The sequence below is a fragment of the Artemia sp. Qi Xiang Cuo genome, chromosome 3, assembly GCF_049724085.1.
Source record: "Artemia sp. Qi Xiang Cuo chromosome 3, ASM4972408v1, whole genome shotgun sequence".
Classification (NCBI taxonomy): Eukaryota; Metazoa; Arthropoda; class Branchiopoda; order Anostraca; family Artemiidae; genus Artemia; species Artemia sp. Qi Xiang Cuo.
The window spans coordinates 30,228,174-30,248,000 of NC_142796.1; the positions used below are offsets into that span (position 1 = coordinate 30,228,174).

General features: G+C 34.8%; 2 protein-coding genes across 2 annotated transcripts; one reads left to right on the forward strand and one right to left on the reverse strand.

Annotated features, from left to right (window-relative positions):
• The first annotated feature begins 3,523 nt into the window (after window positions 1-3,523).
• On the forward strand, window positions 3,524-19,101 carry LOC148953986 (uncharacterized). The gene is made up of 3 exons (XM_089086874.1): window positions 3,524-3,729; window positions 15,256-15,434; window positions 18,461-19,101. Exon 3 carries the CDS (start codon window positions 18,464-18,466, stop codon window positions 19,022-19,024), a length of 561 nt encoding a protein of 186 aa, XP_088943000.1. The 5' UTR covers window positions 3,524-3,729; window positions 15,256-15,434; window positions 18,461-18,463; the 3' UTR covers window positions 19,025-19,101.
• Window positions 8,052-10,237, reverse strand: LOC148953987 (uncharacterized). The gene is made up of 2 exons (XM_089086873.1): window positions 10,150-10,237; window positions 8,052-8,692 (listed from the first exon to the last, which is right to left on the reverse strand). Exon 2 carries the CDS (start codon window positions 8,687-8,689, stop codon window positions 8,129-8,131), a length of 561 nt encoding a protein of 186 aa, XP_088942999.1. The 5' UTR covers window positions 8,690-8,692; window positions 10,150-10,237; the 3' UTR covers window positions 8,052-8,128.
• Window positions 19,102-19,827: the final 726 nt, after the last annotated feature.

A 19,827-nucleotide genomic window follows, 5' to 3' on the forward strand; every position in this document is an offset into this window, starting at 1 on the left:
AGTTTTTTTTCAAAACGCGTTTCTTAACTTTTGGTTACTATGGGCTGTTGTTCGCTCTTTAAAGGTTGCAGCTCCCGCTGCAATCATGATTTGGCATGCCTCTCCACATTTTCACAGTTTCACCTTCATACTCTAACCTTATTTTGAGATCCAGGGTAAAATATGCCCTCTTTTCTTAATAAAAAAAACCCTCATATGTTTATAATGATCAACTTGCGTAATTTACAGCTTCGCACCGGGGGGGGGGGGGTGTTAACCCCGGAAGCATAGTTATATGACTTTTGGACTATTTTGAATAAAATGACTATCTCAAATTCTGATCGGATGCGTTTGGGTAAAAAAAGAGCTTGGGGGCGCTTGCCCTCTGATCACTTTTGAATCTTAGAAAGGGAACTTTCGATGGTACTTGCATGATATAGCGCCGACCACTCAAGTTGTTCATACATTGACGCATTGTAGAGCCGGTCTTTTTTCGTTAGTTTATTTAAGCTCAACTTGAGGCAAGACAAAGAGAAGTGGCAGAATAGATGGGAAATATATAATTTGGTCTATACATTTGCAAATTAGGGATGTTGGTAAACTATTTGGACAATGTGCAGTTAGAAAACAATTCTTACTACATAATATGCAGAATAATTGTACCTAACACATTAGGCATGCAGACGCGCTATACTTTATCCCCACCACCTTATGTGCAAATATATAGCCCAAATTAGTTTCTAAAGTGTTATATTTTTGTCTTACTTAGGTATATTTCATTAGAATTGAGTGTCAGAGAAACAGGCTCTACTTAGATGAAGAATATTAAGTCGGCGCTATATCATACAAGTACCATTTTGATTTCCAATTGAACGAGCCTCCTCCGAAGTTTTACGACCACTCTTTCTATAAAAACCTTATATTTTAGCAATGGGCAACTTGCATAACTTACAGCCCTTGTCCTGGGGGCTCTGGGGGGTTTGGTCAACCCTGGAGGCATAATATGTACGGCCTTTGGACTGTTTGTAGCAAAATGGCTATCTCAAAGTTTTGATTAGATTAGTTTGGAGAAAAAGGGCATGGGGGTTACCCCTCGATCACTTTTGACTCTTAAAAAGAGCATTAGAACGTTTAATTTTCAATTTAATGAATCCCCTCTGACGTTTTTACGGCCACCCCTTCTATATGAAGTGCCTCTGGGATAATAAAGATATTACTACTACTACTACTAACAACTCATCGCAGCACCTAACCGCCTGAGGCCAACACAGATACACACGCTCCTCCTCCATCCCAATCTATTCAAAGCCTCCCTTTTCAAACCCGCCCAGGAAGTTCTCATGTCCTTTAAATCTTTCTTTATGACGTCTTCCCATTCCAGACGAGGAAGACCTACTTTCTGCTTAGCCCTAAACAGTTGGCCGAAAAGGACAATCTTCGGCAATCTGTCATTTTTCATCTGCACAACGTGCCCTAGCCATCTCAACCTTTCTTTCATTATAACCCTGGAGAGCGGTATTGAACCACATTTTTCGTATAGCCTATTGTTTGAAATATGGTCAGTCAGCCGGGTACCCAGAACAATCCTTAAAAAATTCTTCTGGAAAACATCTAGCAAATTTTCATCCGCTTTCCGGAGCGCCCATGCTTCCGAGCCATATTTGACCACTGTCATCACTGTAGCTTCTAATATTCTAATCTTGGTTTACAGACTTATCTTCCTATTCTTCCAAACTTTTTTTTAACTGTGAAAAAGACACCCTTGGCTATTCTACTTTTGACATCTTCACTGCTCCCACCATCTTTACTAATAATACTACCAAGGTAAGTGAAGCTGTCCACCTGATCAATCTTTTCTTTTCCCAGCGTCACCTTTTCATCTTCACTTATTCCTAGCCTTAGTGACTTGGTCTTTTTAACATAAATTTCCAAACCTATTCTAGAACCCTGAACTCGAAAAAACTTTAAAAGGTCATGCATATTGTTCACACTGTCATCTAGGATGCTTAAATCGTCAGCATAATCTAAATCCAGGAGACTGTTTCCTCCCCATCTGATTTCATAGTCTCCCATTGCCTTTCCTGTGCTCCTTAAAACAAAGTCCATCAAAATAATCCATACAAAGGAGGATAGAACACAACCCTGCTTAACTCCTGCTTTAACACAAAACCAGCTGCTAACCTCATTTCCTACCTTAACCGTAGCAGTGTTATTCTCTTACATAGCACTAATCACTTTAATGTATTTGTCTGGTATACCATACAAGGATAAGACCTTTAATAAAGCTCTTCTATCAACAGAATCGAAAGCTTGCTCATAATCTATAAAACTGAGGACCAAAGGTGTTTGAAAACTCAGGCACTTCTCAATTATTAACCTAAGAGTGAAAATTTGGTCGACACATCCTCTACCTTTTTAAACCCGCACTGTTCTTCTTTTAAAACTTTGTCTACGGTCTCTAAGTCTCAACTTCGTCATATGACGCAGCTACTTGATGTTTGCAGTAATATAAGAGATCCCTTAATTATAACCACACTCATTTTTGCCCCCTTTTTTTTATAAGGTTATTCCATGAAAATTCCCCAAAAGACGTTAGGCACCGCTCCCGCTTTAAAAATCATTCTTCTAAGTGTTAGTGGCCTTATTTATAACCTCAGAGCCACCATATTTAAGAAACTCATTTACCACACTATCAGCATCTGGAGCCTTATTATTTTTTATCCTTTTAGTACTGTCGCTAATTTCTCCTCACAAAACAAATATTCCTTCACATCCAAGGTATCACAAAAACTCTATAGCGTTACCTTTGGCTTAAATAGTTGAGTTGAACTTCCTTTCTAATGAACATCCGAAATTATCCAGGGGAATAAGGGGAAAATTTCCTGGGGGAGGAGGAATTTTACACGGGGGGATACGCCTAGCACTCCGAAAACAGCACTCGGTGTTTTTCTATATAGCCATGATCAAGAAAACAAGTTTAGCAAATTGGGAATGCTGCACGAGTTTATATGTTTCATTTATTGTAGTTCGAGTTTGACGTATCACATGACCTTATTTTGGTTTATTTTATGTTTTAATCTCGCTCTTTATTTCTGTTAGATTTTTTTTTAAACTTCTTTAAATTAATCAAACAGTTCGTGGTAACGAACTGTAAGTAAGGAGCGATGCGGCTCATTAGTAACTGAAACTATAATAAACAGTATCTTGATAACAACAGATAGCCTGCATAAAAAGAATTGAATATTGATGCTGAATTAAAATTCAAAAAAATCCACCAAATTTAATGTTACCCATCAAAAGTTACGACACTGAGAGAATTTGGCCAATGTTTGAAAAGGGGGGGGGTAAACACCCCCAAAACATTAAGTAATCTCAATGAAAATTACTCCATCAGATTGAGCATATCAGAAAACCCTACTGTGGAGGTTTCAAGCTCCTATGTAGAAAAATGTGGAATTTTGCAATTTTTGCCCCAAGAAAGATCACGGATGCGTGTTTATTTGTTTTTTTGTTTGTTTGTTTTTTTGTTATTTTTTTTTCAGGGTGATCGTATCGACTCATTGGTCCTAGAACATCGTGAGAGGGCTCATTTGAACGGAAATTAAAAGCAGCTATGCGCAAAAATGTGGTACACCACTCACCGGAGCATGCTATCGCGGATGCTAGCAATCGGGCGCAAAAATGTTGGTCGCTACCCATCCCACCATTGGGAGACCCTGCCCCCATCCCATCCCAAACTGGAATTTTTACGTGAATCATGCAAATAATTATTTAAATATTGTAGGCATTTTCTATTGTTTAGCATAAACATGTTTGTAATGCATTGCCAGTGTCTTTAAATTACGCAAGCCAATAAATTTGTCATCCACCTTATTTTCACAAATATATCAAAGCCCAAGTTGGGCTTTCTTGAATCTGCACGGGATGTATAGAACTTCAGGCTATTAGAGTGATCTATTTTTCATTTTCAGTTTCATCGGCCTTGCGCTGATAATCCTGATTTCAGAAGTCCTAGTTATGGGTAATAAGGGTAAAATCTAATTTTGCCAATTGCACGTATTGTAAGTAGTTGTTGATCATATCAATAATTGTCAAGGTATTAGATGATAAAGCAAGTATAGTAATCAAAGCGCAATAGCAAAGCTAAGATATTTTGCTTTGACAGTGCAAATTTAAATGTAGGAGAAGATGAATATTAATGACGCTTCTACATGACTAGAGAGTAGAAACTAATATAGATGTATACAACCAAGACTGTAAGGTGGAACCGGAGGAGCTTTCCAAGAGGTTCTGACAAAAGAAGCTTTTTTTTTACCCTTGTATTCATGTTTACACCTGCTTAGCTTTTTTCATAATATTAGAGAATATGATGTCCATTCTCTCCGATTGGTCCTCGAAACCCTTCCTGAGTACAAGGATCGTCTTAAGATAACCTCAAAAAGGAACACAATTGTTTCTGGATCAAGTTCCTTTTGTTTGGTCTCAAACAGTTCGTGGTAACGAACTGTAAGCAAGAAACAATTCGTCCTAATAGTATAAAGAAAAAATTCTAAAAAAGGAGATTTGACAACAATAGACAAATCAAAAGATTTGTTTTTCATGATGATTAAAAAAAAACTTTCTGAAAAAGAAATTTTTCAAAGAAAAGTAAAGAGCCATATTCTATTCAAATCCAGCAGAAATAAAGTCCTATAATAGTTCAGTTTTAAAGCGACCAGAAAATAGTATACAGGGATAAATGAAACTCTAGACAAACAGAAAATAAAATAAATAATCTTATCAAACATAAAGACAGCAGATACTGCTATAGATGAATAAATTAATCCTAAAACGAGTAAAAATTTTATTGAATATGCAAGTCAAACTTAAAGCAAGCAAAATTACTACAAACTGGAGTTTTCCTACTGTCCAGCCTCTCCTCTAGCCATTAACGCTCTGAAGCCTATTAATTTAATTATGTTTTATTGGAACATTTATGTATTTTGAACAGTGTGCTTTAATTTGTCAAAACATTGACAAAAATTGAGATTACATCACTATAATGACCCAGATAACTGGAAAGAATTATCAACAACAAACTGGATATTCCTGGAAAAAAATTCTGGAAATCTCAGCAATTTAAAATGACATGTCACTGTATTTTGATCACCTTGATGCACAGAGCCTTTTGAATTAATTGAACATTCCCCGCAACATTGCTTTGAATTTTCTACTTAATAACCTTAGTCATTCCTTAGATATTACAGATAAACCCTTTTGACAGCATGGATGCATTATGCCATTTTGACAAGCAGGATGCACTTAAACTTTTTTGACTTAGTTCAACAGTTCTAGTTGTAGCAGTAGAACTAGAAGTAGTATTTGCTGTCGCGTCACAATCAAAGTAATAGTAGTAGTAATTAATCTCAGCAATTCGAGATTTTATCTAACAGTATTTTGATCACCTGGTTGCGCAAAGAATATTTTGATTTAATTCAATATTCCCCGCAACATCCTCTTAAATTTTCTACTTAATAACCTTAGCCATTCATAAGATATTGCAGACAGCCTGGATGCATCATGCCATTTTGACAAGTAGATTGCACTTAAAATTTGTTGACTTAGTTCAATAGTTCTAGTTTTATTAGTAGTAGCAGGACTAGCAGTAGTATTTGCAGTCGAAGTAGTAGCAGTACTACTGGCAGTCGCAAGTAGTAGTCGCAGTTGCAAGCTTTTGCAGTCAAAGTACTAGTCGGAAGCAGTATCAGTTGCAAATAGTCGCAGTCGCAGTCAGAGCTACAAGTAGTCACTGTCAGAAGTAGTCGCAGCCGCAAGTGGTCACAGTCGCAAGTAGTCGTCACGCAAAGACGATTAAAGAGTTGTATTAAACATATAAATAATTTAATAATTAATTAATAATTTGACGAATAAAGTCAAATAGTAATCAAAGTGTAAAATGAATATAAACCACAACCAGTAAACAAAAGAAACCAAAACAGACGGACCAAGTTAAACTTAAAACAAACAGAAACTACAACTTGCAGTGGGAAAGGCTAACACCCCTATGCAGAGCCGTTCTTGGAGTTGGTGGTGCCCGGGGAAAATTAATTACGGCGCCCCCTCCCGACTCAAACATAATAAAAAAAAGTCGAATCAAAGTATTTGATCAAAGTATGCAATTCCCCTGCTTTGGCGCCTCTTCCCAGCTGCGGTGCCCGGGGCAGCTAATCCAGTTGCCTCCTAGGAACAGCTCTGCCCCTATGCATTGTAAAGATCAGAGCGTCACTTGCACTGTAATGAGAACAGTTCTTATTTCGAGATGCGAATTTTATTTGTCATAACATCCAAAAAATTTGTCAGCATCATAATAACCAAGATTACTAAAAAGATCTACACGAAATACAAATTGATAGTTTAATACACACTGATATTCGTTCCTCAAAGTCTAAACAAGTTTTGTATTCATCTTATTAACTTTACAAAAGATAAAATATTTAAATTGTATTTTATTTTCAGTAAAGAACAAATGATGTTCCGATCTTTATAAGGGATAGGGGACAGAATGTGGGCCCCACTCCTTTTTTTGGAGTTTCTGTTCGTTATAAGTTCAGCTTGGTTATTCATTCTAATCTAGATTTATCTTGAGTTCCAATTAATTTTTGATACTGGTTTATGCATGGTTTACACTTGAATTACCGTTTGACTTTATTTTATACTCCTCTTAGGTTTAATGTAGCTCTTTACCTTTCTTTGAAAAAATTCTTTTATAGAAAAGTTTGATCTTAATTAATATCTGTTCGTTCTTAATTGAGTTTTTTCACATGGTTAATAAAAGGAAAATTTAAAAACTTCTTTTCAGTTTTTCTCCTTAAGTATCAAGATTTTGGCTTGCTATTTGTATATCCGATGAAATTTTGCAACAAATTTTGGTAGTACAGTAGTTGTACTATAGAGCTTTGGATGGATGGCTATGTGGAATATTATTCAAACAAATGGGTTGAAAATTTGCATAATCCTTGTGCTTCTGTAAGGCTGAAGCCATTTTGACCACCATCGTGTTACAACCCACAGACAAATGTTAATTGACCTCCCCTGATTGAAATGTCGCAGATAAAGTTTTTGAAAACCTTGAATGTACATAGTGGCTTTTGATTCAGTTCAAGCCCTGGAAGTTTCAGCTTAATACCCATAGATTTTCCTAAGATATTGCAGATACGCCTTTTTGACAACCTGGGTGCATATAGTTTCTTTTGATTTAGTTCAGCATCACCCTCAACATGCCCTGGAAGTTTCAACTTGCAAGACTTCAACTTTCATTAGATATCGCAGATACGCACTTGACAACCTTTGATGCATGTATTGTCTTTTATTTAGTTAAATATCAAAAACAACATGCCCCGAAAGCTCCAAAGTAATATCTTTAGCTGTTCCTTGGATACTGCACAGAGGACCTTTTGGCAATCTGGATACACATAATGTCTTTTAATTTAGTTTTATATGCCTGTTAACTTTCCCTGAATGTTTTAACTTAATATCCTATTGTGTTACTTAAATATTGTATATATGTATTATCTTGACAACCCGAATGGACTAAAAACTCATTTGATTTGGTTCAGTAGTTGTATTAGTTGTAGTTGTAGTAGTAGCAATAACAGTAATCGTAGCAGTAGTAGTCTCGGTCACAAGGAAGGGTGTGCGACAGGAAAGGTGGCTGGCCCTCAGCCTTCTCTTTGAACTTCCTGGGTAAAGAGCAAAGAAAACTAGATCGGCTTCCACCTGTAGGGGGTACAAAGTACAGTGGAGCATTTTGACATTCCTTACTTCAACTTGCCAACTACTGTATAAGAAAAGGGCTGTAGAATTTTATTCCGGAGTCTTTTGATTTTTCTCTATTTCCTGCCTACTGAACTGAAGATTCTGTAAAATGAGAAATAAAATTCTCCAACACTAATTTCATTTTTATTCTTAGCTTCCCATTAATATGTTTCTATGGCCAAACCCTCCCTATTATTGCTCTTATAGGGGATAAGCATTGCCAGAACTTCCTTAGAAATGATTAAATCTTTGGAAAAGACTAAGCAATTTCAAACGAGCAGGGAACAAACTTTAATAACTTACGAATTGTATTTGAAGTCTAATAAATACAGGGGAATATACAAAAAGTTTTACACTAGCATTGACTGACTGTGCTTTGACCTTGTGGAATACATCCAACACTGACTGTCCTCGTAGGGGCGTTGTTTGTAACAGTGGAAAATCTGGTTACTGTTGTCTTCTCGGTTGAAATTCCTATTCCAAAAAATCTTTCTTGGCCACCCGACTTCTCAAGATCTTCAGAATTGATGGATGCATCCACCAAATAACTTTCACCATCATTTTCCACTGGGCGTAGTTCGGGCAAATCAGTGGTTTCGGCAATACTGACAGCAGTGGGGCTACCAGCTTCAATTATGGCAAGATTATCTTCTGAGGGGTTTTCGAAAGCCCATCGCTTACGACGGCAGTTACTAGCAGCAATTGTGGAAGTGAGAGTATTATCGTCCGCATCAACTGTAGTTGAGAACGATGGTGTGGCAGTGTAGCAATATGGCGTGCTGGAGACAGTAGTTGTTGCCGAAGTAAATTTATAGTACGTAATCGTCTTTCCAAACTCAGCCATTATAAACCTTGCATCTTCATTTTCAGCGTACACAGCAGCGAGGAACAGCGGAAGAATGACAAACTTGAACATTTTCTGAAAGAAGAATCCGCATAAGAGATTTCAAAGAAATCTAATTTCGCTCATGGAAAAGACAGAAACAAACAAACAATTAAAAGATCTCTAAATTTCCAATTTGCAGACGAATTATCTCCTTTATTTCCTTTTAACACAAATATTAGAATAACCAGAAATATTTTGAAATATCAGTGAAAGAATTGATAACTGATGTGACAACACATCTCAAAACTGTACGGAGATCTCTCTCTTTAATTTAAGTCGTCAAAATGTAGGCTTTCAATTATCAATCAGACATTACCTTGAATTCGAAGAAAATGACTAAATTTAAGAAAAAAGAGTTGAGTTTTCCACGAATTTGTGTTTGAATTTGGCACAATGACCAGGATGAAGCAGGAAAAAATCAAGCTATTTTAGGAGTTTTAAAAAAAATGACAATTTATGCTAAATTGAAAAAAAACTGTTTACAACCTGTCAATTGCTTATAATTGACAAGCTTTATTTTTATGAAAAAACGATTTATTTTCTGTTTATTTTATTAGAATCATTTGGATTTACATATAGCGTTATTGCCTGCTTATAAAAAGAAACCATTAGATTTTCCCACCAATTGGTAAATGAAATTTACATAATGATTTTTCAAGAAATTAATTTACGAGTTGAGAAAAAAAAACATCCATTTTATGCTAAAGAGAATGTTTACAATTGACAAAACTCATTTTTGAGAAGATTATTATTATAATAGTAATAATAATAAGAATGTATTCCGCGTATTTTCTATTAATTTTATGACATTTGATTTTATGTCTACCGTTATTGCTTTCCTCTGAAAAGGCTGAGTAAAATTTTGACTCCCACATAACCAAGAACCGATATAGTTAGTATCAACGCTCAGGAGCAAAGTTTAAGTTCACACAAGTATAGGATAACCCTAGTCTTAAAAGACTCAGTGACAATGAAAATAGAAAAAACAGCTAGAGCACGAATTGAACAATTTCAGAAATGATCACAGTTTTAGATTTTATATTAGTGGAGTTGACATTTTTAAACCTATATTTCTCATTTGAAGGTTGATGCGGACAGTTAGATGTCGAGATAACATGTGAAATAATTAGTAGCTTACATCAACTTTATGATTTTTCATTTTGATAAGGTCTTGACTTTTTTGTAAGGCGTAATTGACGTTAAAAAGCATAAATCAATGCCCGAAAATTATATTCATAACCCTCCCCCCCCCAAAAAAAAACAACTAACAAACATTAATTAGACGTTGCTGTAATTGATAAACCTAGCATACTCAGTTTGAGCTTAATTGAATAATCTTTGTCTTTTTTCTTATTTCAGTGCAAGTTAAATTTTAACTGAAGCTTTTGTGAACAGGATTATTGATGTAAAAAGGTATAATATATAAAAGAATACGAAATAATGAATAAAAAATACATATAAATGTAAGGAAAATGTGAAATTATAAATACCTTTATTCTGAAGATGTTTCTAGAAGGCTTTTACGGTATCACAATGATTTTATCCGATCCAAGCTTTGCTTATATAGCAGGGTGAATTGCTTTAGGGTTTACAACCCTAATGATTTGTAAAGTAGATATCTGTTCCACTTTATAACTAACTTTATAACCGACCTACATACTGTTGCGTAAAATAGCTTCTTTCGAAAATTCAGGGCAAGTGTAAATAAAACTATAGACAATGATTGAGGAAAAAAAAAGACGAAGTAAAAATAGATATAAAAATAATCTAAGAAACGAAAACGAGGATAATTTTCATCCAGTGGAAAAGAAGAAAACCAAAGCATAAAGGAGTCTTTCTGGCAATGACCTCCACCAAGTCCTCTTTAGCACTCAAAAAAAGAGATGATGAAAAAAGTCGAATATAAAACAAAAACCTAATATAAAATAAAAATTGGCAAAATGTAAAACTGCCGAAGTATATATTTTGTCTTTTTATTTCTTTCTTTTCCACTTGCTAAAAATCGCTCTCGCTTTAGTTTCTTATTTTCTTTTCTGTATATATTTTCGATTTTTTCAACTCATGTACAGCCATTGTCTTTGAACGTATTTACGAAAATGTAAATATTAAATGATAATAAAAATTAAGTATAAGTACATGTCATTCTAATATTTTGGTTAGAACGTAGGGGCATAGCCAAAGGGGGGAAGGGAGCGGGGTGGAGTAAGACTTTCCTACCAATCTTGCTGGTGAAATAAACCGTTAAAATAAGAAAAGGATGAATTTTACAAGGGGAAAAACAAAGAAAATAAAAAAGGAAACCCATTAATGGCTTTTATTTCAACATAGAAAAATTTATTGGATTTTCTTATGTTTTCTTATGTTTTTTGGGAATTATGCAAACTAATTAAAGCTATAGCGTGTTTCAGGTACAGTAACTCACAATGCATCATGTTTTACGACATGAATCTTACAGGACAGTGGAAATACTAAAATGCATTTGGGGTTTGGAAAATAATTCAGTTTATGTTAGGCATCTAATGTAGTGTAAAAAACATCTTGATTTCAAAAACAGGGGGTTTTCAATAACTTTTTTGAGCAACTGAATCTTAATTCGACAAAAACCGGGTTTACCACGAAATTTTACAAACCTTTACTTGAGCCTTTTTAATTAACGCAACAAATTTTCTTATGGGGTTTAGGATATCATTTGGCATTTGTTAGTCAAAACGCTTTTGACAATTTGGGTGTTGATTCTTAATCTGAGGGTAATTGGTTCTAGTTTAAGTAAAGGTTAAAAATCGTCAAATATTTTGCTGCTATAATGTCAGAAATAAAAAAAAAGGGGAGTGGCTGACCCACGTTGATCTTGCAATCATATAGACTGAAGATTGCCTTATTCTGCTTCGAAAAAGTTGCAACATGCTTATCTTTCTGCTAAAAAGCTGGTAGGGGATAGGGACAATGGGTCCATTTTGGTCCTTGGGTCATAAAGATTAAAAATCCACGGATTATTCTGATTTAAACAGGGTGCAATATGTGCCTATTTTTACATTAAAAAACTGGTGTTAAAGAGGGGAAAGAAGGGGGATCTGGAGAATTTTTTTATTTATTCAATCAAATAAATATTTATATTTTTCTTTATTATCGAAATAAAATACTCATTGTTACCAATTTAGATTTTTTTTAGATTGATTTTCAGATCTTAAACTAAGGTAAGCAGCATAGATTTTAAATTGTTTTGGTTCTTCTTCTAAAGACCGAAAGTACCAGGCTACTATGATCTAAAATATCACTGAAATACATTTTCCAACAGTACGTGGTAACGAACTATAAGTAAGGAGCAAATCGGGCTAATAGTAACCGAAACTCTAAAAAGGAAGCTTTTGTAACAATTAATACATTAAAAGAATCAACATTTTATTCTAATCCCAAATTACCGATCGAAAGCTAAGCACTTTTGAAAATTTTCCTGATTTTCAAAAATGAGGAGAAACATCCCTCAAAAGGCCACTGATCTTGATAAAAATCGCACCGTAAATTTCAGCCTATAAGAGAACTATGTAGAGGTTTCAGCTCCTAAACAATAGGCTTCTAAGTGCATAAGTACCCTTAGTTTTAGTGCCTGTCTTAAGTAGTCAAAAAGATTAGCCAGTTGTAAAGTGGTGGTTTCTTCCATTTTGTGGTAGGCTACCAAACTATGATTTTTCCCAAAGATGTTTTAAGCCACAAAAATATGGAATTTTGAATTTTTTTTTCCTCAAGAAAAAATCTAGGATGTGTGTTTATTTGTTTTTTGTTCTTTTGGTTTTTTTTTTTTTTTTTTATATGGGTGATCGTATCGAACCAATAATGCTAGAAAATTAAGAAAAGACTTATTCGAACAGAAACTAAAAGTCTTAGTGCCCTTTTTAACCAGTCAAAAAGATTGGCGTTTGCGGCTATTTTGTGGTACCAAACCACGATTTTACCTCAAAGAGGGTGATGTTGCTAAGTATTGACAATTCTGTGATAGCCAATGAATCTAAAAATATTGAGACATCATATCATAACCTTCCCAGTTTCAGAACATGTAAGGCCAGACGGTAGCGCATTCGTTCCTAAAAAGTCACGTAGTCCATACCAGATAAATGGTAATGATGTATATTTGCGCATCAGCTATTATGAAGGAGGGCGGTAGGTCATTATGTAGACGGGTGGGGGTGCCAGATGACTAAAAGGGTGCATTTTAATATTCAAATTGTATAACTCTCCGTGAGTCTGAGATAAATATGTAAAGGGGTCTGGTGGAGGTAGGAATTAATCTTTATCTTCAATCTCTTTTCATTTTGACTAAGCCTAATTAAGGCTGCAGCGGGGCCTTTCTTATTGCAGATGAATATTTTCTGTTGTATCGTAAGAGATTTCATCCATAAGCCTACCGGCGCAATTCATTAAGAGGTGGAGGGTGGCGATTCTTGAGCACAGTCAGGAGATTTACCAGAAGAGGGACGTAGATGACAGGAGGAACTTTGCTTTATCAGCGCTTAAATGGAAGTATTGGTTTTTAGGTGTTTTACATATATACACACACACGCATATATATATATATATATATATATATATATATATATATATATATATATATATATATATATATATATATATATATATATATATATATATATATATATATATATATATATATATATATAGGATGAAATGTGCTGTATGAGGCCTATGAGGGGCGAAAGCTCCCATCATATTGAGGAAAGGACAGTTTAATTTGGATAATTATACTTTATTTCGAAAAGTAAATACACAAAATGAGCTGTTTTTTTTTTCCAAGCATTCCCATGCAAAGTAAAATTTTGATAGTAAGTGTCGGCTTTTAAGTTTGCGGTTTGCATTATTTAGTTGGATCTCATATTGAAGCCCTACAAGTTATGGAAAGACCACACAATCAGTTCTGAATAGTTTGGCCACATAAACTAAAAAAGTTTGTGTGGCCAAACTTAAAGTTTGTGTGGCCTTTTACACATGTGAGCATACGAACATAATATTTTATTTAGACTTAAATTATTTCTGCAATAAGAGGAGAGCTATGGCCCCGCAAAACTCACATATAGGTCTTAAAAATATTCTTATTGATCTTTAAAAATATCCCTAGAGGCGAAGTGAAATTAGAGATCCAATCACCCCCATCCGCTAATTCTATATTTATTCAACGGTTCACTAGAAGCTTGAAAATTTGAGCATAAAATGCACCATTTAAATATTTAAGCATCCGCCCCCGCCCCCACAGACACGAAGATCCTCCAGCCCTCTTCATAACAGCTGATGTGCAATTACTCATTATTTTATATAAATTTGTGAAGACACAACTAAATAAACTAAGTAAAATGAAGTATTATTCATTTTCCAAGTATTTCTACATCGGGAAAGGAAACTACAAATTTTGAAAGAACAAAATACTAAAAAGCACAAATGGATTAAAACTTAAATAAGATACTTGAGTTTTATCAGATACTACATACTAAGATACAACATCTTCAGCTTTATCGAACGGGGTCTAAAGCTGCTTTCACACTACGTACGCAATTTTCTATGCTAAGTAGTTCAATTCGGTTACATGAAGTTTGATCTTTCACCCTTAAACAAGCCATTTCACACTAGATTGTACTAAGAATTCATAAAAACATCATAACCCTCACCTAAAATTATCACAATAATAATAAGTAATCTATTGCAAATAAAAACACGGAATGGGGATGAAGATTTGAGCTCAGATCAAGCGTGAAGGATTTTCTAGGAAAAGTCTGCTGATTTGTTTTCAAAACTTATTAATTGCTCACAAAGTCGTACCCAGAGGGGGGAGGGGGCTAGAGGGGTTTTAACCCCCTCCCGAAATGTTTTTTGACTCTTAAAAACGTAACAACAATGGATATAAACAAGGTGTGTATACCCCCCGCCCCCCAAAAAAAATCTTTGAGTAAAACCCCCTCCGAAAAAAATCCTGGGTACGGCCTTGATTGCCCATCAAGAAATTCCATTCTGTTGCTGTTTGTTTTGGCCATTCACTTTTCCATAAAGTAGCATAAGCTGAGAACGTAAAATTCTAAGTAAAGCTGGAGTCTACTTAGCACTGCCTGTATTGTGGAAAAAGGTACTTGTCAACCTAACCTAGCGTAATCTACCCCCCATCCCCACCCCTAATGTGCAAATATATAGCCCAAATTATACAAGTGTAATGCATCCAATCTAAGACCAATGCATTGTATCATCCGTCACTTGTTTTTGTAGCTATGAGACCGGTTTTCTGAGATGTAACCATTCATTAGGATTAACCAAACTCCACTTCTTGGGTGTGTTTCCAATAACCGACAAGTACCGCGGAAAAAATTTGCTTTGTATCTTTGCATAACGTAACACAGTCTTAAGTTAGGCTAGAAGGAAAGGTTCTACGGCGTAATCTCAAAGAACCACGAGTCTCATTTACCTAAAAAATGTTATAGCCCTTCCATTTTTCAGTACTGAAACGTATGTTTGTGCTGAAGCTCGCCCTAAATTGCAGTAATTAATTAATCCCTTTTTTATCTAGCCTTTTAGAATAAGTCAATTCCATTTTCTGATTCTAGGTAGATGAAACAGTTTTGCGCAACACTATTTAGGTCGGTATTCACAAAGTAGAACAGAGACCGGCTTTTCAAGCAAATGCTGGTTAACCCTGAGGCAATTCACCCTGCTATATAATCAAACCCTAGCTTAGATGAAATCATTCTGAAAACGTGTACAGCTTCTCGGAACACATTCAGAAGTAAGATACAGATTTTTAAATCTTTTTTTTTACTCTACTATAGTGATTTTCTATTTCCATCATTCTATAATTTCTTTTGTGGAAAGTAAGAAAATAAACTACAATTTTAGATTCTTGTTCAGCACATCATATTATAATATTTATATATCTTTCCATATAGAAAATTTTGTTTATCTTAACTCATTAGCTGGGGTTGATCAAGAGGAGGGACTGAAGCTAGTGTTCGTCAGGTCACACATTCCCCTATCCCTGGGAAAAAATCTTTTAACCGATAATTTTTATTGGAAGAAGTTAAATTTTTTCCCATCTAGCTGACATAAAGACAGTACTAAAAAAATCCCTAGCTACGCTCATGCTTATGCGTAGACACGTGCATTTTTTCTCCGGAGATGGAGGGTTTTGGGAATGCATCTGGTATAATTTGAGATTATTTCCCTACTTTACATATTTATAAATTTATAATATATATATAATAGTAACGGAAATTGAAAAGTAACGGTTGATAAATAGTAACGGAAATTGAAATTTTGTTCATAGTATATGTTCATTTGTTCTTAGTTCTCGTTCATAACATCTAAAATTGAACATTTGTGACATGTCTCCTACCCTACAAAAATTGTCGCAAAGTATTTCTGATCCTATATTAGATACTTTAAATTTTATTATTAAAGATACTATACATACTATTTTAATGTATATAGATACATTAGATACTATAAATAGTAACGGAAATCGAAAATTTGTTAATAGTATATGTTCATTTGTTCATAGTTCTTGTTCATAACATCTAAAATTGACCATTTGTGACATGTCTCCTACCCTACAAAAATTGTCGCAAAGTATTTCTAATCGGGGTTACGTCAGAAATTCATTGTGATGGTGTAATTTGTGGTACGAGGGGGATGGGGTAAGGTATACATGGCTAAGAAGTTGCTCTTTTATGGACATCTTTTATACTCTGGAAGAGTGAAAAGGTCGAGAATCCTCTAAATTCTTCCTCCATTGGCAATTATAGTATTTTTTAGCTAAAAAATTTCGATAGCGCTCTGCTTGTCATGTGCTGACAAAATTAAGTGTTGCCTTTTAAACATCCGAACTTTCAACTTGGTGGAGAAAATTTTCTACATATCACAGACTTGATATATATCAATTCTGTTCTTTAAATTTGTTTCCTTTAAACCTAATTTTTCCTACGGTAATAAAACTAAATCCCAAAAAAATAGACATAGAACTCAATCAAACATATGGTTAGATGCTAAAAACAAAAATATTGAAGGTAAACTTCTTTTTTTAATTTCTTCTTCTCTACTGAACAATTCTGAAAAGTTATGCCAGCTTTGCCATCTCACAGAGAACATCTGTCTTGGCTTTACTCTAGTTAGCCATGGCTCTCAAGTTTTTGTTCACTTCCACCAAGTTAATTTTGATTCAAAATTAAATTTTTGAATTAAAATCAACTTGGTGGAAGTGAATAAAATCTTGAGAGCCATGGCTAATTAGAGTAAAGCCAAGACAGATGGTCTCTGTGAGAGGCAAAGCTGACATAACTTTTTCAGAATTGTATTAAAATGATTCATTTCAATTGTTGATATAGATATATAGTCTATCATCCATCTTAGGGCAGAGCTAAGGTAGATACAGGCATAGAGTAAGGATAGATAGGGAATGCAAAAAAAGTCTTTTGCAAATGACAGAATTAACTTTGCCCAATTATTAGAAGAAAAATTTCCCAAAAGATAATACACGAAAGAACATTGGCGCGGCAATTCAAAATTTGCACCGTGACATTTTTATTCAGATTTTAAGATTTAAAATTCAGTTCTAAGTTTATTAAGTTCAAGAGAGATTGTATTCACCCCTTCAAATCAGTATAGTCGATAGATTGATCCAATTTGTTTTGCCATATTTCATTTTTTTTTTTTAAAGATGTTTTTAATGTTCTATGTGTAGCTGTTCTGGTGCTTTTTAAATTTTTTACGTCGCCTCTTCTTACTTGCGCAAAAACATGGAAACTGGAGCTTGTGCTATTAAATTTTTCTCCGCCGTATCCTGGAAGCTTGAAAAAACTTCGTTGTTCCAACAAGTAGTTGGTAATAACATTCGAAAAACCAGCAACACAGTTTTCAGTTTTTTGTCTCTTTTACAAAATTCAAGTCATGTAGCATAACACCTTGAATTAATCCACGTGACAATTGCCTTATCCTTTAGCAAGTAATCTTCAGGAAAGTTTTTGTTTCACAAAATGTAGAATATTTTTTACATAAAAGGAGATTTCCAGAAAAGAGTTGTTTATTTCCAGAAAATTATTTCCTTAATTTCCAGAAAAGGAGTTGTTTTTTCAAGAGGAGTCAATTCCCAAAGGAATGCAATCTTCTTGTTCTATCATATTAAAAAACAGACCTTGGAAAATATTTGCGAGAAATGGTTAAAATTTTACAAGTTACCGCTACTAAAACAAAGGCATCGGAATCTTGTTTTTATCCTTGCATTCTGATTTAGATTTAATAGATTCGGTGTTGATTGGTCTTACTCAGTATTGTTTGTTTGAACCAAAACAGTCCTTCCAACATTAATGCAAAGTAAATGTGTAAGTAAAATTAACTGATTTTCGTTTTTTTTCTATTTGCTTATGCCTTACCCATTAAAATCTCAAAGGTTCTATGGAATCCGACAAATAATTAAAGCTTGAAAACCTTCTGTTGACTCGCACAAGTACTCCTACAGATTTAATACTTGAAAAGGGTTGCTTGTGTTTTCCTAAAATTTACTTTGTCATGAAGTATAATTCACGTACAGTTTTTTTTTAAGATTTATTATCGAGCATGTAATATCGCTAAGCACATGACTTTTACTAGAAATGGTAAAGCCTGAATTGATGCACAAATCAGTCATTCTTCCCCCCCCCCCCCCAAAAAAAAAAACAACTGAAAAGAACAAGAATGAGAAGTCTAGTTAACACTTGTGATATATTGAAGTCAAGGGAGTTTCAATTACACTTATATTTCTAACTTAAATTTTCATTTTAGAACATGTTCAAGCTTATTGCTCTTCCATTGATCCTCGCTGCTGCGTATGCTGATAACGATGACGCTCGATTTTTATTGCCGATTCTCAAAAAAACGATAACATTTTACAAATTTACTTCTACAGCAACCACCGTCTCCAGTACACCATATTGTTACACTGTCACACCTTCGATATCACGCACGGTTGATCCGGATGATAATACCCTTACTTCCACAATTGCAGCAAGTAACTGTCGTCGTAAGCGGTGGGCTCTTGAGAACCCCTCAGAAGACGATCTTGCCATCATCAAGGCTGGTAGTCCTACCGCAGTCAGTATTAGTGAAACGACCGCATTACCTGAGCTACTCCACTCGATAGAAGATGACGGCGAAACTTACTTGATCGATGCATCTATAAACGCTGAAGAACTTGAAAAGTCGGCTGGCCAAGAAAGATTTCTTGGAGTTGGGATTTCAACTTTGAAGACCACCATAACCAGCTTTTCCACAGTCACAAACAACGCCCCCACTAGAACACTTACTGCTGGATGCATTCCAGAAGGGGGTGCTCTAAGTCGATGTTAGTTACCTGTATTTTATATTTTGTTTATTTATTTGGTTTCAATTAAACTTGTAAATTATAAAACTTTGTGACTTGCTTTTGAACATTCTTAAAATCTTCAGTCTCATATCCTCCATTTAAATTTGTGTCTTTTCAATGGAAGAGGAGCGCTGCTACCTAGCTCCCCAGACTACCTAGACTCTTCTAGCAGCCGGCGATCCATTTTTCTTTTTTGGGTAAATTCTCCCATATTTTGCCGAGATAGGCTTATGATATTTACCCTTCACTCAGTCTAAAATTTCATCAAAATTCAAATTACTCACACAATATTGGATGCAATTTCAGTGCAATTTCAGGAGCTGCTGGTGTATTCTCGTTTCATCATGCTCCAAAATATAGTTACAGGTCAAATTTTAAATTACAGTCTTGAAACTAAAGAAATTACCTCATAAAATGTCAAAGTCAATCCAGTGAATGGTTCTTTTTTTGTTGTACTAAATTGATACTTCATTATTGTTTTGCAGTAGAGTCCAGGGTAAAACCGTTTTGGTATTGTTAGGACTATAGACGTAGCTCTAGAGTTCCCGTCATAACCTATACTATATTAGGGCTGCTCTTTTGCACTAAGATCTTACATCTAAGATATCACATCTTTCTGCAAAGATTTCTGTTCTTTTAACTCATCTTTGTTCTGAGTCCTTACAACTCACTGAAGTTAGCAAAAAGTGTGAAGGACGCCATCTTTCTGCCATATAGAACAACGATGAGCGAACTTTGTTGATATACTCGTCACTGTTCTTAGACCGCTGATCAGAGCAGAATGATG

Bases quoted from the DNA above. Each gene is read 5' to 3' on its own strand.
- LOC148953987 (XM_089086873.1), bottom strand. From the start codon at position 8,689: ATGTTCAAGTTTGTCATTCTTCCGCTGTTCCTCGCTGCTGTGTACGCT.
- LOC148953986 (XM_089086874.1), top strand. From the start codon at position 18,464: ATGTTCAAGCTTATTGCTCTTCCATTGATCCTCGCTGCTGCGTATGCT.